Source organism: Anoplolepis gracilipes, chromosome 6 (genome assembly GCF_047496725.1).
Source record: "Anoplolepis gracilipes chromosome 6, ASM4749672v1, whole genome shotgun sequence".
Lineage (NCBI taxonomy): Eukaryota > Metazoa > Arthropoda > Insecta > Hymenoptera > Formicidae > Anoplolepis > Anoplolepis gracilipes.
In genome coordinates, this window is record NC_132975.1 from 12,595,212 (window position 1) to 12,610,759 (window position 15,548).

Sequence of the window (15,548 nt, forward strand, 5' to 3'; positions counted from 1 at the left end):
TGTCAAGGGTATTGTATTCTGCCACGTATTGCGAATACGAATACGTAATCTTAGTCACTTTCGTCGGAACAAACTCCCGTGTTTTCATATTCTTCCCTTCATGAAGCTCCTTCAATAGCGAAACTTTTTTAACTGCATGTTTATCGCGCAGGTCATGGAAGCTGTAAACGTACTCCCAAACTTACTGCAGGCATTGTTACATTTTTAATGTGCAAGTGCATCGTCCTGAAACTCGACTCGAAGAAGGGGAAGAAAAAATTGTTAGCTCCCTATTTTCAGATTCACTCGGCCGCGACGTGTGACTGTCGCACGTGACACCGTCGAGTTTGTCAAAGTTTGCGACACGTACATCGCGATAGAGAATATTTAACGAGTTATCCGATTGGCAAGTGTTTTTTTTGTTCACCAACACGAAACCACTCTCGATTCCACCTCCCCAGATTTTACGGCATAAAATTACTTGACGACTCGCGCGCACATCCTCGACGCGTTGTTTTACTTATAGAGAAGATGGAGATGAGCACAGTTAGTCGCGTGGTAAAGATCGGTCTTCGCGCCTGCGGTATCTGGCCGTATCTACCGTCGACCGTTTTGTACCGATTATTGTGGATCGTGCTATTAACTGCGGCTCAAATCTTTCAGTATCGCTATTTGGCGGTACATTATTACACCGACAGTTTCTCCAATTTTATGGACGGAATGAGCAGCACTATGACATACAGCCTTTTCTTCATCAAACTCATTATTTTGTGGATTAATGAACGGTAAGACATTGTGTCATTATTTTATTACGTTCTAAAGTTATATAAATATTGCAAAAAATTATATAGATATATATGTGTACATTATATCACAATTTATTTTAGTTATTGAATTCTTTTGTGAATTTATTAAAAGTAATATATATGTGAGCTGTGAATTTATCTTGTCCGTATATGACTTGTGTGTATTTACCTGAGAGAATATTAGATATTAGTGTTAAATAAACGTCATATCGCGAGAGATGAATCCAATCCGATCGTAGAACGTTCTTCGATATATTGCAAATGATGGCTGCAGACTGGAAGAATTGCGTTTTGACCGAGTGCAGTCTGCGCATTACAAGAAACAGGGCCAGACTTTCGCATCGCTTCTCGAATTTCATCGTTGGCCTTCAATTGATCGCCATAATTTTATACAGTTGCGGTGTTTTTGCCGGCAACGTCAGTGATGCACAAAAGATAAACGTGTCCGCGCGAGATCATATCTTGAAGATGAAATTTCCATTCAAGGTAAACACATTTTCCACTTATACACTCGTTACGATTCTCGAATTCTTTCATCTGGCGATGTGCGGCTGTGGAATTTCTGTGGTCAATTCACTCATCATCACTCTGGTGAGTTTGCGATATTAATTTGGCTTCTGAAAATGAAATAATTGCCATTTGTTGTCGGTCACGGATCGTTTATGGATCTTAGATACTGCACATCAGCGGTCAAATCGATATTCTTTGCGACTGGTTGCTGAAAGCCTTTTCCAAAAATAAGATACTCACCATGGACGGAATAACAATGAGAACGATGATCATGAAACACCAGCGGATCATTGCGTTTTCGGAAAATATTGAAAATCTTTATACATATATCGCGTTGACATTGTTTGTTTCGGATACTCTCATTATATGCTGTTTAGGATATATTATTGTCACCGTGAGTAACATTCGGCAAAAATCATACGCTCACTATCATCTAAAATTACACTCCGAGAGAAAATGCACTTTTTGTATAATTTTTAAAAAACACTGTCCTATTTCATCTCAAGAACCGGAAATCACGTTCGATCATTTTCTCTCGCATCTTAGACTAACTAATTCATCGATATTAGCAAAATCGATATTACAACCTTCACGGAAAGATATGTAGGTATAAGACTAATTCTAAATTACTTCATTCGATATTGCAGTCGCTTGATACACCTGGTGGTTCGACAATCCTGGTGAGATCCATGTTATACTACTTCGTGATGAATCTTGAAGCGTTCATATATTGCTTCGCCGGTGAATACTTGAGTGCCAAGGTTAGGAAAATGCAGTGGCATTCGCAAGAGTTTGAAATCTATCTCTTGTTTCTCTTCTAGAGCAAAATGATCGGAGATGTGGCCTATAATTCTCTTTGGTACGACGTCCCGCCTAAACAGAGTCGAATTGTACATCTCGTGGTCTTGAGATCGCAGAAACAATTGACCATCACGATTGGAAAAATCATGGATCTTTCCTTAGAACGTTTCACCAGCGTAAGTTTCTCATTTTCTACCTTCACTCTTTTTCTCTCCATCCTATAAATTTTATATATAAATTTTAAATACTTGTACTAAATTCTATGCACGTCTATCAACAATGAAATATTTTATCAATATTAAGAAAAATGTGCTATTTTTTTAATAATTATAAGATACATTAAAATGTGAAAATTTAATTTTTTAACGTAAATGATTATGCTGTTAAACTGGACAACCTTTGTTAAATTGATTAACATTTTAAAACCACATACTCATTATATATTATATGATCAACAATTAACGTTATAGGTGGTAAAGGTATCAGCATCATATGTGTCCGTATTACTGGCAATGTACTGAAGACTAAGTTTTATGTATTGATCGATGAAATTTTGATAGTATCATTCTTTATGATAGTGTAATATTTCACAGTAACTGTAACACTACACAGATGAATACAATAATACGATAGACTTCAGTAACATAAAGTAAAATAACAATATTCTAATTATTACTATTGTTATATTATTTTAAATACATAATTAAATTTTTAAATAATATAATTGATTTCACAAACACACATACACTTATATTTCCTTTTTTGTATAAAAAATGTTATAGTAGTATATGAAGTATCAACATAAAACGCTTTCATAATGAAGATTCTTCTTCCATCATCACGTTTGTTTCAGAAGCTCAATCTAATTTTCTAATATTAAGCAACATTATATAAAAATCACAATTCTTTTAAAGAAAGTAGTACGTAAATTTTCCTTCTTCTTGATATTCTTTAAAGTTTATATTATAACTATGTCTGCAAAAAACGCACTATCATCGACACTGAAATAAAACTTTTCTTAATTTCTTTGTTTCCTCGTCTTTTCAGTTTTTATTTTTTTTTACTCGATTATTGTGCACCAACTTATATCCAACTTATACACCTCGCGTTTATCCTAAACTGAACGACTGACATTTTACAGTGTTTACTATACATACACGTAAATTTCGTTCGACAACAAAATCTTGAATAGGGAAACACCTCTTCTTTCTTTCTTCTTCCTCGAAAAATCCCCTCATTTCTAGAATCACAAAACTTTTTTTACGGTCATCGACCACGGTTTAACGTCCGACGTTAAGTTTGCGTGTGATGCTCTCTGTTGTTGCTTGAATTTTTAAAATGACATAACGTACTGCGCTACCCTCGCTCCATCCGAGAAAGAGGGGGAGAGAGAGAGAAAGAGATAGAGATAGAGATAGAGAGAGAGAGAGAGAGAGAGAGAGAGAGAGAGAGAGAGAGAGAAGGAGAGAGAGTTCAAGATAGGAAGACAGGGAAGATCGGGACCTGAAAACTTTTTTTTTATCGACATGTCATAACAAAATCATATGCAATCCATGCACTTTCCGATCAAAATATTTAATAAGCAGTTGCTCGAGGAGGGGGTTTGTTCCGTTCGCGTACTTCCTTCTGAGCTCTCAGTCTATACAAAGGTTCAATATCGTGCACATCATACGATTGGATGCATCTCTCATAATGGAAAGTTATTATTAAAGTTATAAGAATTGGTGTATAAACGTTGAAAAAAATAAGAATTGAAGGAAACAATAATCACGTAGAATGATAGATATAGAGAATTCACTTAGCAAATCGTTAAAAATTCTTCTTCGAATTTTTGGCATCTGGCCAAATGCGTCGTACATTCCATTGCGCAGAATATTTTGGACGATTGCAATCATACTGGAGCAAATTCTTGAATATCAATGGGTTGTAAACCATTTCTATTCCAACGAGCCTTTTGAAGTAATGAAAATTTTAAGTGAAACGATGACATACACGATAATGTTTATTAAAGTTATCATTTTTTGGGTTAAAAAACGGTGAGATATGTCATAATATATAGTGATATGCAATATTGATAAAAAAATTATCTGATTTAAACTGTAAAACTCGTTTTAGTAACATATTACGTAAAAGTTCAACACCTATCTTTTAAAGTTTTACAGTAAAGTAAATCGTTCGATAATTATAAACAATAAAATTAAATTAAATAAAGAAAATATATTGATATAATTAATTATTAAACAGAAATTTAAATGAATGTAATGATAAGTTTCTAATATCTCATCTTCAATTTATACAACGATTTGTTGCAATCATTTACACAATAATAATTATTCAAAAACTATTCGTAGAACATTTGTCAGGATATTAACGATGATGGCAATCGATTGGGAAAATCGTACCATTGATGAAGTCAGTATGATCGCGACGACACATAATGCCAACCTGTCCCGACGTCTCAATAACGGGACAGTCATCCTTTATACGGTAGCTGTAATGTTTCATGTTAGCAATGTTTTCATGAACGATAACGACGAGAAAGCTTCCAATACTTCCAATACGCGACCGCTCGTTATGAACATGGATCTACCATTTGATCTCAGCCGAACATTGGTGTACGATTTGGTCCTAATTATTCAATTTATCCACTTAATATTATGCGCCTATATAAATGGCCTATTAAATATCTTACTAATAAATTTGGTGAGTTTTATTGTCTAACAAATTATTATCGTTGCTATTATTATTATTATTATTACTTGTACATGTTTATTAGTATCTTTTATTATTGTGATCGATTGATGTATCAAATGATTCATAAATGCACGGCATTTTTTTTTGTTTTAAATCTTATATATGTAATACAAATTAATAATCTTCATAACTTGCAACAAAACATATAAAATTGATTTTGAACAACGCCTGGTATTTTTCAGCGAGCAACTCAATAAATAATTAAAATATATTGTAATGTATGTTGCAACACCAGGAGGATTATTCGAGCTTTTCCTTTAATTTTCGTTAACTCAGAAACTATGATATGTACAATGTATAATCGAATAATATTTTTACTTGTTTTAATATACATACGTACATTTACCTCGTGTACTAATGTATTGCTGTATATTTTAAAATCATCCTACATATATATATATATATATATATATATATATATATATATATAGATAAAAATATGTATATAAAAAATAAGTTATTGCTAATTTTGTTCATATATGTATTATATATGTGTATGCGTTCTGTTTTTTATATTTCAAAACATATTACAAATGTAATCCGAGTATTAAAATATTCTTTAGCGATTAGGAAATATCGTACATTTTAGATTCTGCATGTAGGCGGTCAAATCGATATTCTTCGTAAATGGTTAATGGATATGTTTCCAAAGGAAGGAAAGCTATCCGAGGAAAGCACTTTGAGTCCTTTAATAGTAGAAAAAGTAATCAAAAAACATCAGCAAATTATCATCTTTTCAGAGCACATCGAAGAAATGTACACGAATATCGCGATGGTGCTGTTTGTGTCGGATACTTTAATTATCTGCTGTTTGGGTTATATACTCGTTGCGGTAAGCAACGTATTGTAGCAATGTTTTATCGATTTTGCAGAACGACAATTTTGTGATAATGAAAAAGATGCGCAAATTTGTAAAGATATAGAGTAAAAAGTGTTAATTGTGTTTAATTGTTTATCTCTTTACCGCTTTCTCATTGTCGTTAGGTCTTTTCTTAATATTCTAGTCAATTGGATCGCCCGATGCTGTGAATATTATAATGAGAACAATCTTATTTTACGTCGTTTCAATTATGGAGTCATTTATTTACTGCTTTACTGGAGACTATCTAACTGAAAAGGTTTACAGGAGCGAATATTATATTTGTAATGAATAATTGGATATTATTTGCTTTTTTAAAAATTATGTGATTTTTCGTTTAATAGACCAACAGCATCGGGGATGCTGCATATAATTCTTATTGGTACGAAGGGAGTGCCAAAGAGAGTCAGTTTATTGTATTTCTGATAATGAGATCACAGAAGCAATTAACTCTTACAATTGGAAAAGTCATGGATTTGTCTATGGAACGATTTAGCAGTGTAAGTTTACTGTACATATATATTTATATTATTTAAAGGTGTTTAATATATATTCTTTATAGCGTCAATTATATTCTCTCATGCGATAAAAAATGTTATTTTTAAGAACATATATAAATATTATTTTTTAATTTTTTACGAATAATTTTTATTTTTATTATAAAAATTATTTATTATAATTTTTATTTATTAATATTTAATTAATTTTTGTAATGCAAATATATAGTCATACATATATGTATATACGTACATGTATGCGTATGTGTATATGTACTAATTTTTTATATTTTATATTTTTTTAAATGATGAACTAATTAATAGTCAAATAACATAAAATATATTTATTATACATTATAGAGATATCAGTTATATATAGATATATGAACATTGAATTTAAATATTAAAATTTTTTATTTCAAGGTACATGCATATATATATATATATATATATATAATTTTTTTTCATAATAATTATAAACAATATTATTATAGATTATAAAAGCTTCAGCTTCGTACATATCGGTTCTGATTGCGGCGTACTGAAGTGCTGTAGATCAAATTTATAAAAAGCATTAAATGCTGTTTGTTTAGCTGAAGAAAAATTTGCACTTGAAAAAAAAATTAAAAACACGACGAAAACTGTTTTGCGATGTTACTCACTATTTCCTTCTCAGGTGCGCCGCATTCGCAAGTGAGTGCACGCGTATTCGTCGAGTAAGAATAAACACAAGGTTGTCTGGAGGTAAATCAATAAACCATATTCAATTTTTTATTAAATTAACTATGTATTCTATTAATGTTTTAAAACCACATACTCATAATACATTATATCATCATCAATTATATCATTTAATTAATATTATAGGTGATAAAGATATCGGTATCGTGATCATATTCATATATCCTAGTCTTAGCAATGCATTGAAGACTAAGTTTTATGTCGATCAATGAAATTTTCATAGTATCATTCATCACGATGTGTAACATTTGATGATAACTGTAACACAATTGTAACACAATAGATGAAACAATAATACGATAGAATTCAATATAATACAATATTCTTATTATTATTATTATTATATTATTTTGAATATATAATTAATTTTTGTGTAATTTATTTCATACATACTTATATTTTTCTTTCGCAAAAAATATTATGTATAGTAGTACATAAAGTACCAACATAAAAAGCTTTCATAACGAAAACATCATCACACGTTACTTTAGATTCTCGTCATATTTAAATTAATGTTATATAGAAATCACAATTAGGTTTTTCTTTTGAGAAAACTAATGCGTAAATGCTCTTTCATCTTGTATCCTTTAGAGTTTATTTTATACCTATGAAAAACGCGTACTACTAATCGACGTTACAAAACAAAACTACTCATTGTTAGTTTCTTTGTTTTCTCCTCTTCTCAGTTTCTACTTTTTTTTCACACAATTCTTATGTAAACTTGTATCCGACGCTCCTTTATATTGTATACTTCTCGCGCTTCATCCTGAACGATTGATATTTTCTAGTGCTTGCTATAACATACTTGTGAAGAATTTCTCTCGACATTGAGGCAACAAAATCTCGGAAAAGGAAACTTTCGTCTCTTCCCTCTTCCTCGAAAAAGCCCCTCGTTTCTACAACCATAAAACTTTTCTTACGGTCACTGACCACGGTTTAATGTCCTCTGTAGGTTTGCGTGTGATGCTATCTGTTGTTGCTTGAATTTTTAAAGGACACATATTGCGTTATGCCATCGCCTCACCCAAGAGAGAGAGAAAGAAAGAGCGAGAAAGAGAAGAAGAGAGAGGCCCGGAACTTGTAAACTTTTTTATCGACATGCTATGACAAAGCTATATAATTCGTGCGTTTTCCCAGCAAAATATTTAATAAGCAGTTGCTCGGGAAGGGGATATGTTCCGTTCGCGTACTTTCTTCTGAGCTTTCAGTCTATACAAAGGTTTAATACCGTGCACATCATACGATACACTACTTTTATAATGTAAAATTGTTGTCTTATTAGAATCGGTATATCGACATTGAAAAAAACTAATTTAATTAATTTAATTGATAATTAAACAAAAATATGAAAATAGACAATACACTTAGCAAATCAATGGAAATTATTCTTCGAATTTTTGGCATCTGGCCAAACTCGTCGTACATTCTATTACGCAGATTATTCTGGACAATTGCGATCTTAATGGAGCAATTTCTTGAATATCAATGGGTCGTAAAACATTTCCATTCTAGTGAACCGTTCGAAGTGATGAAAACATTAAGTGAAGGACTAACATATACGATAATGTTTATTAAAGTTTTCATTTTTTGGATTAAAAAACGGTGAGATATGCAACAATATATAGTAATATCGATAAAAAAATTATTGTTAGAGCGTAAAACTCATTTTAGTGACATATTGCCTTTTTGTAAATTTGGTTTCAACATTTATCATTTAAAGTTTTGCAGTAAATTTGGCAACTATGAACAATATGATAAAGTTAAATGAAGAAAATGGATTGATACAAATAATTATTAAACAAAGATTACATAACAATAGTTTCTAGTTTATTGTTTACTTATACAATGATTCATTGCGATCATTAGCACAATAATGATTTATCGAAATCATTTGTAGAACATTTGTTAGAATATTAACAATGATGGCAATCGATTGGAAAAACCGTAATGTCGATGAAGTTAGTATGATCTCGACGACATACAATGCCAATTTATCTCGACGTTTCAATAATGGGACAGTTATCCTTTATGCACTAACTGTAATTATTAGCAGTAATGTTAGCAGTGTTTTCATAAGTGATAGAAATGATGAACAAGCTTCCAATACTTCCACACGACTGCTCATTATGAACATGGACCTACCATTTGACCTCAACCGAACATTGATATATGGGTTGATTCTAATTATTCAATTTATTCACTTAATGTTATGTGCCAATATAAATGGCCTATTAAATATCTTACTAATAAATTTGGTGAGTTTTATTGTTTAACAAATTATTATCATTGCTATTATTATTATTATGTATATATGTTTATTAATATTTTATTACTGTATTTTTAATAGTATTTTATTAGTATTTTATTAATCGATTAATGATAAACAGAATGATTCATAAATGCACAGCAATACTTTAAAAAGATTAATGTGTATACACTAAACGAGTAAAACATGTTATTTGAAAATAGGTCGTACATACATGTATCATAATTTCAGAGTTATGGAACATTAAGATAATCAACTTTATTTTTTTCCTTTATTACAATTCGAACATTTAAAAATAAATTAATTTTTTTTCAGATCTGTGGGTAGGATTGATAAACTTATAACATAAAGTTATAAAAACCTACAAGATTTTCTAATTAAATTTATTAGATTTGTATTTATTGTTTTTATTTAAAATCTTATGCATGCAACACAAATTAATATATAATGTTCATGACTTACAAGAAACGATACGAAATAGATTCAAAACAATTCGGAGAACCTCTGGTATTTTCTAGTGAGCAACTCAATATTAAAGCATATTGTAATATATATGTTGCAACGCAAAATGAATTAATTTAGCTCTTCCTTTATATTCGTTAACTTTAAACTATAGTGTGTAAAATGTATAACAATTAACATTTTTAATATACGTATATTCACCCTAATAATATGTACTAATGTATTACCGTACATTTTAAAATCATTCTGTATATACATATATTGATAATTTTGTCTCATATATAATTATAATATGTGTATGCACCTGCTTCTTAAATTTCAAAACATATCATAAATGTAATTTAAATATTAAAATATTCTTTAGCGATTGAAAAATATCGTAAAATATTTTAGATATTGCATGTAGGCGGTCAAATCGATATTCTTCGTAAGTGGTTGATGGATATGTTTCCAAAGGAAGGAAACCTATGCGAGGAAAGCAGTTTGAGCCCTTCGATAGTAGAAAAAATAATCAAGAAACATCGGCAAATCATCACCTTTTCGGAGCACATCGAAGAACTTTACACGAATATCGCGATGGTGCTGTTTGTTTCGGATACTTTAATTATCTGCTGTTTGGGTTATATACTCGTCGTGGTAAGCAACGTCTTGATTTTTTAATGCGACAATTTCATGATACAAAAAAAGTGCACAGATTTGTAAGAATAAATTTACAAATTAAAGTGTTTTGCAAATTAATTATTCACCTTCTTATTGCTTTCTCATTGCCATTAGGTCTTTTCTTAATATTCCAGTCAATTGGAACGCCTGATGCTGTAAAAATTATAACAGGAACTATCTTATTTTACATGGTTTCAATTCTGGAGTCGTTTATTTACTGCTTTACTGGAGACTATCTAACTAATAAGGTTTAAATTTTAGAACAAATATAGCGCTGAATAAATGGATATTATTTGCTTTTGAAACTTATATAATTTTTTGTTTAATAGACCAACAGCATCGGGGATGCTGCATATAATTCTTACTGGTACAAAGGAAATTCCAGAGAAAATCGGTTTATTCTATTTTTAATAATGAGATCACAGAAGCAATTAACTCTTACAATTGGAAAAATCATGGATTTGTCTATGCAGCGATTTAGCAGTGTAAGTTTATTGTATATACGTACTTGTTTTATTTAAAGATATTTAATGTGTATCTTTTATACTTTTATAGGTACATATTAAATACCAGCTATATTCTCTTATAGGATAAAAATATTTATCATTTTTTTTTAGAAGATATTTTTGTTTTTTTAGATTAACTAATTTTTGTAATGTAGTACATAGACATGTAAATATATATAAGTACTAATTTTTCATACTTTACACTTTTTCCTTAAACGATAATCTAATTAATAATTACTATAAATAATATAAAATATATTTGTTTTATATTATCAAGATTTATAAACAAACATAAATATTGAATTTAAATATTAATATTTGTTATTTCAAAATATATGCTCATAATAATTATAAATAAAATTATTACAGATTATAAAAGCTTCAGCTTCGTACATATCGGTTCTGATAGCGATGTATTGAAACGAAACTACATCTTGTAGATCGAATTTCTAATAAGCGTTAAAATGCTGATTGTTGTTTAGTTGAAGAAAAATTTGCACATAAAAAAAATTAAAAACACGACGAAAACTGTTTTGCGATACCACTTACCATTCTCTTCTCACGTGCGTTGCACGCATTCGCAAGTGCGTATGTGCGTGTTCATCGAGTAAGAATAAATACAGGGTTCTCTAGAGGTAAATCAATAATCCGTATTCAATGTTTTTTAAATGAGGTCGAACTCCTCGTCAATTCTTCTCTTTTTCCGCAAGAGTTTTGTTTGAACATAATACATTTTCCGCGCTCGCGTCTTGCATTTTTAAACTAATAATTCGCATAATTCGCTGCTATTGCGCTGCAACGTCGAGAGAAAAAGGAAACAAATTTTATAAATTTTCTTCTCTGTTTGACTCTTATCGAGATGTATTTTGATGTATAGTTACAATTGTATTTATACAGTTCGATAGCAAAAAGATATTTAATGATCAATCGATATCGATCAATTGCGTACAATGCATTTTCGTAATAAAGTTTCCATCTTTACCTAGAAATTGTCTCGCAATTTCGTTTCAATTGAAAGAAAACACAACGTCAACCGATACTCAATGTTTTATAAACCATAGAAGAGTTTATTTCTTACGAAAATGACGATTACGACCACAGTGTGCTTCTCTATAAGCTTGTTCTTCGGAATTTATTTAATATTTGGCCTGATGTATTGTACATCACTCTGCGTAGATTCTTCTGGTTCACGATTCTGGTTAACTATTGCACAGATCTTTCAGTATTTACTGTCAATATTGCACTTTTGCACCAATCATCTGGACTTGGTGGACAAGCTCAACTCCTATTTAATCTATAACTTGTTATTCTTCAAGATCGTCTTCTGGATCAATCATCGGTAAGTCAATCTTATTATTTATATTTAAAATACAGTTTGTTATTATTATTGTAAGTATAATATTAAAAGATATTTGTGCAACATTAATTGCTATCAAATACTATAAATCCGTATCAATAAAAAATATAATAGTACTTTAAAATATATTCGATTTCCGATAACGTTATCGCCAGAATATTGAAGAGATATTTAAAATAAAAATTGCCCATACATAGCAAAAGTTAAATTATTAATAAACCAATCAATATGTTGAATAGTTAAATACTTGATTTAAATTATAAATGATAGAAGCCTTAACGCTGATCGTTGAGGTTTCTATCATTTTTAATTTTAATCAAGTATTATAATCGTAAATACAGTAATTTTTGTCGAATTTTTAATAATATTATTTTAAATATGTTGAAGAGAGAGAGATTTTCAAAAAATGTGACAGTAATATTTCACAGTTTAAAAAATAAAGATAGAAACCTGCAAAGATTTAAAGAGCATTAATATAAATAATGCAGTCCAATGCTTTTGCGAACTTAATGAAGTTCTACTTACATCCTATCATGAATTTCGAAGCGTTTACTTTCTACTTTGCCGAGAAATATCTGACAATGAATACCAAAGTCAATGTGTGATGTTAACTTAATTTTGATCCTACTTCATTTTAAAGTCATTTACTAACGTTTCAGTTCTGCAACAAGTGACATTTAATTAATCACTTCTACGAACACGATCTCTCTCAGTAATCACACACTCGCGCACATATATATACCCACACACACACATACATTATTTAAATTTTTATACTTAAATTAATTAAATCGACATTCTGCTGTGATATACGAGCTTAATGAAAGCTATCAGTTTTCAATTTTATATGTTATAACCTTTTTCAATTTAATTTGTTCTTTCACGCTTTACGTGTTTATATTAAAAATAATAAACTTCTCTGTTTTATGTAGCTTTTTCAGCCATACAAATTTGTTTAATACAATATCCTTTTGTGAAGAAAAGCCGAACAGTTTTGCAAAATCGATTACCAACTATGATCAAGAAGATTATGGATCTATCGTTGGAATGTTTCAGTGTAAGTTCTTACTAATTTATTACATTATTTTGCGCGTTATTGTTACTTATCGCGACAATATACTTATTGTGTCTTAGCAATAAAACATGATTCCGTAAATCTATATGTCGAATCTTAATTGTCGCATTTACATACATGTGTTATCTTTGTCTACTCCAGGATTATTATTATTATTATTATAGATTGTGAAGACATTTTATCTGTACTATACTACTAGTCATGTCTTGAAAAGGAAGTTAATAATGTTCACTTTTCATCACGTTATTCTGTACATTTTCGCGTTTAGTCTTTCCCATTTTAATATTTTATTCCTTTTTGATTGCGTATATATTATTTGTCGTCAGTCATATATTTCATACACCTCGCTAACTATGCTTTTACTAGTGTATTGTAGGTTATCCTATTTGTTATTTCTTCTTAGCTCCTTCAGCCATCTGTAAATATAATAATAATGTAATAATAGATATTTTCATTATTTGCACTATTCCTCTTCCCCGCTCTAACATCAATCTTAATACATTCATTTCCTATTTCTTCCTATTCCCACTCACGTATAGTTTCTGCATGTTTTCTTTATTCCTTTCCCCTCATGTTATTCACCCATTGCACACTACCCTACTCAACTTATTCTTAACCGTATGTTCTTGAGATATCTCGGTCTCTATTTAACTTAATTCATACTATTCTATTATACCTTGACGATTTCAACCTTCTTCTAGTTTCCTGCTCCTGTACTTTTCTGTTGTTTTTCTTCTAATTCCTTTTCCATTGCTAATTCATGTTTTCTTTTATTCTCTCTGCTGTCTTTATCACATATCACTTTTTTCAATAGAAATTCTTCCTTTTTAGATTCTCTGCAATTATAATAAAATCTATTACAAATAATATTAATTATTTTTTTACGTTGACTAAATAAAAAAAGATTTGACAAGTCTCATACATCTTATTGCAATTTTAATATATATTAAAACAAGACTGACTATTTGCTTTATAATTAAATTAGAGATTTAAAATAGAAAAAATGAAGTATGAATTAAGTTAATAGTTTATAGAAAAGAGAAACACATTTTGAAATAAGAGAAAAAGTTATACAAATATATATATATATATTAAGAATAAAACGAATATACACAATATATATTTTCTTAAACAAATAATAGTAAATAATTTCAATTTATTTAAAAAAAATGAATAAAACATTCGATAAAACACGTTATTTTTTAGAATATTATTTAATTAATATTTTTAATCTTTTCGTTACTTTTATTATTAACGTTACTTTTACATATAACTTATTTACATATAACGAATTCACATTTTATCATACTAATCAAACAACATTGCTGCAAAATAGAATCTTTAGCCTCTTATATATCTCCGTCTTGTTTTGAATGAGAATAAAACAAAATTGCATTTTATACGTTACGCTTCTAACAAGTATTAAGAAAGTTTAACTAACAATTTGATTCTAAGAAATTTGCATATATGTAAAAGATTGATGAAAACCATTCGAATGTTACTTTCTATTCTTGTTATTGTACGTGTATAAAGACAAGAATAAACTCTAATGAAAAAATCAATAACTCCAAATATATAAAATTTTGTTAAATAACATCGAATAAAGCAAGCTTTTCTCTCTCGCTCTCGCGTTATTTTCTTCTGCTCTAAATTCCACTTTTATTTGGACATTATATAGTTTCTACGCGCACAGCTCTTTACTTCGTTACTGTATCACAGAATTGCAGAAACTGATAGAGGAAGATAAAAAAAGACAGACAAGAAAGCCAAAGCTCGTTCTCAAATTATAACATATTTTTCTATTTCTCTTTCAATCATAAATGACATTTTCTGTTTTCTTTGAGCACACGCAATTTTTAAAGATTGAAAATTTTCTTACAGTCACCGAAGTATAATGTTCGAGATAAGCTTGCATATGTTTCTTGAATTTTTAAAGGAAATAACGCACTGTACTACATCATCGACTGGAGGGAGAGATAGAGATAGAGAGAGGAAAGATTCCTCACCCCCGGAAACTTTTTTTTATTGATGTGTAACAAAGACATATGTACTATGAAGGCTTTGCGATCAAAATATTTAATAAGCAGTTGTTCCAGGAGAGATCAAGGTATGTTCTGTACATCTTCCTTTTTAAGCTTCCAGTCTGTACAAAAGTTTCATTTACATACGATCGATTGGACGTATCTCTGATAATGTTTAAAATTATTGTCATAACGAAATTAGGGTATCAATATTAAAAAAATTTAAAAGAGCAATAATAAAAGAAATATGAAAA

At 29.7% G+C, this 15,548-nt stretch overlaps 3 protein-coding genes and 1 long non-coding RNA gene across 5 annotated transcripts in view; 3 read left to right on the forward strand and 1 right to left on the reverse strand.

Moving 5' to 3' along the window:
- The first annotated feature begins 16 nt into the window (after window positions 1–16).
- LOC140666947 (odorant receptor 13a-like) lies at window positions 17–2,708 on the forward strand. The gene is made up of 6 exons (XM_072894507.1): window positions 17–764; window positions 1,025–1,376; window positions 1,459–1,689; window positions 1,943–2,056; window positions 2,117–2,272; window positions 2,567–2,708. The coding sequence occupies exons 1-6, from the start codon at window positions 511–513 to the stop codon at window positions 2,615–2,617; spliced, it is 1,158 nt and encodes a 385-aa protein (XP_072750608.1). The 5' UTR covers window positions 17–510; the 3' UTR covers window positions 2,618–2,708.
- An 861-nt stretch (window positions 2,709–3,569) lies between these two features.
- Window positions 3,570–6,960, forward strand: LOC140666803 (odorant receptor Or1-like). The gene is made up of 6 exons (XM_072894345.1): window positions 3,570–4,132; window positions 4,448–4,799; window positions 5,440–5,682; window positions 5,855–5,968; window positions 6,054–6,209; window positions 6,701–6,960. The coding sequence occupies exons 1-6, from the start codon at window positions 3,873–3,875 to the stop codon at window positions 6,749–6,751; spliced, it is 1,176 nt and encodes a 391-aa protein (XP_072750446.1). The 5' UTR covers window positions 3,570–3,872; the 3' UTR covers window positions 6,752–6,960.
- Window positions 6,961–7,395: 435 nt separating this feature from the next.
- Window positions 7,396–15,314, forward strand: LOC140666945 (odorant receptor Or1-like). Of its 2 annotated transcripts, none has more exons than XM_072894504.1 (8): window positions 7,396–8,549; window positions 8,845–9,202; window positions 10,069–10,311; window positions 10,470–10,583; window positions 10,665–10,820; window positions 11,211–12,180; window positions 13,131–13,255; window positions 15,210–15,314. In XM_072894504.1, exons 1-6 carry the CDS (start codon window positions 8,293–8,295, stop codon window positions 11,259–11,261), a joined length of 1,179 nt encoding a protein of 392 aa, XP_072750605.1. In that variant the 5' UTR covers window positions 7,396–8,292; the 3' UTR covers window positions 11,262–12,180; window positions 13,131–13,255; window positions 15,210–15,314. The 2 variants fall into 2 exon arrangements, with proteins under 2 accessions (XP_072750605.1, XP_072750606.1); XM_072894505.1 differs by having other exon boundaries at window positions 13,178–13,255.
- LOC140666958 (uncharacterized) overlaps window positions 12,757–15,548 on the reverse strand; it is a 34,485-nt gene continuing 31,693 nt past the window's right edge. The window contains exons 3-4 of the long non-coding RNA XR_012046878.1: window positions 13,950–14,109; window positions 12,757–13,689 (exon numbers count right to left, since the gene is read on the reverse strand). This is a non-coding gene — a long non-coding RNA (uncharacterized lncRNA). The remainder of the gene's footprint in view (window positions 13,690–13,949; window positions 14,110–15,548) is intronic.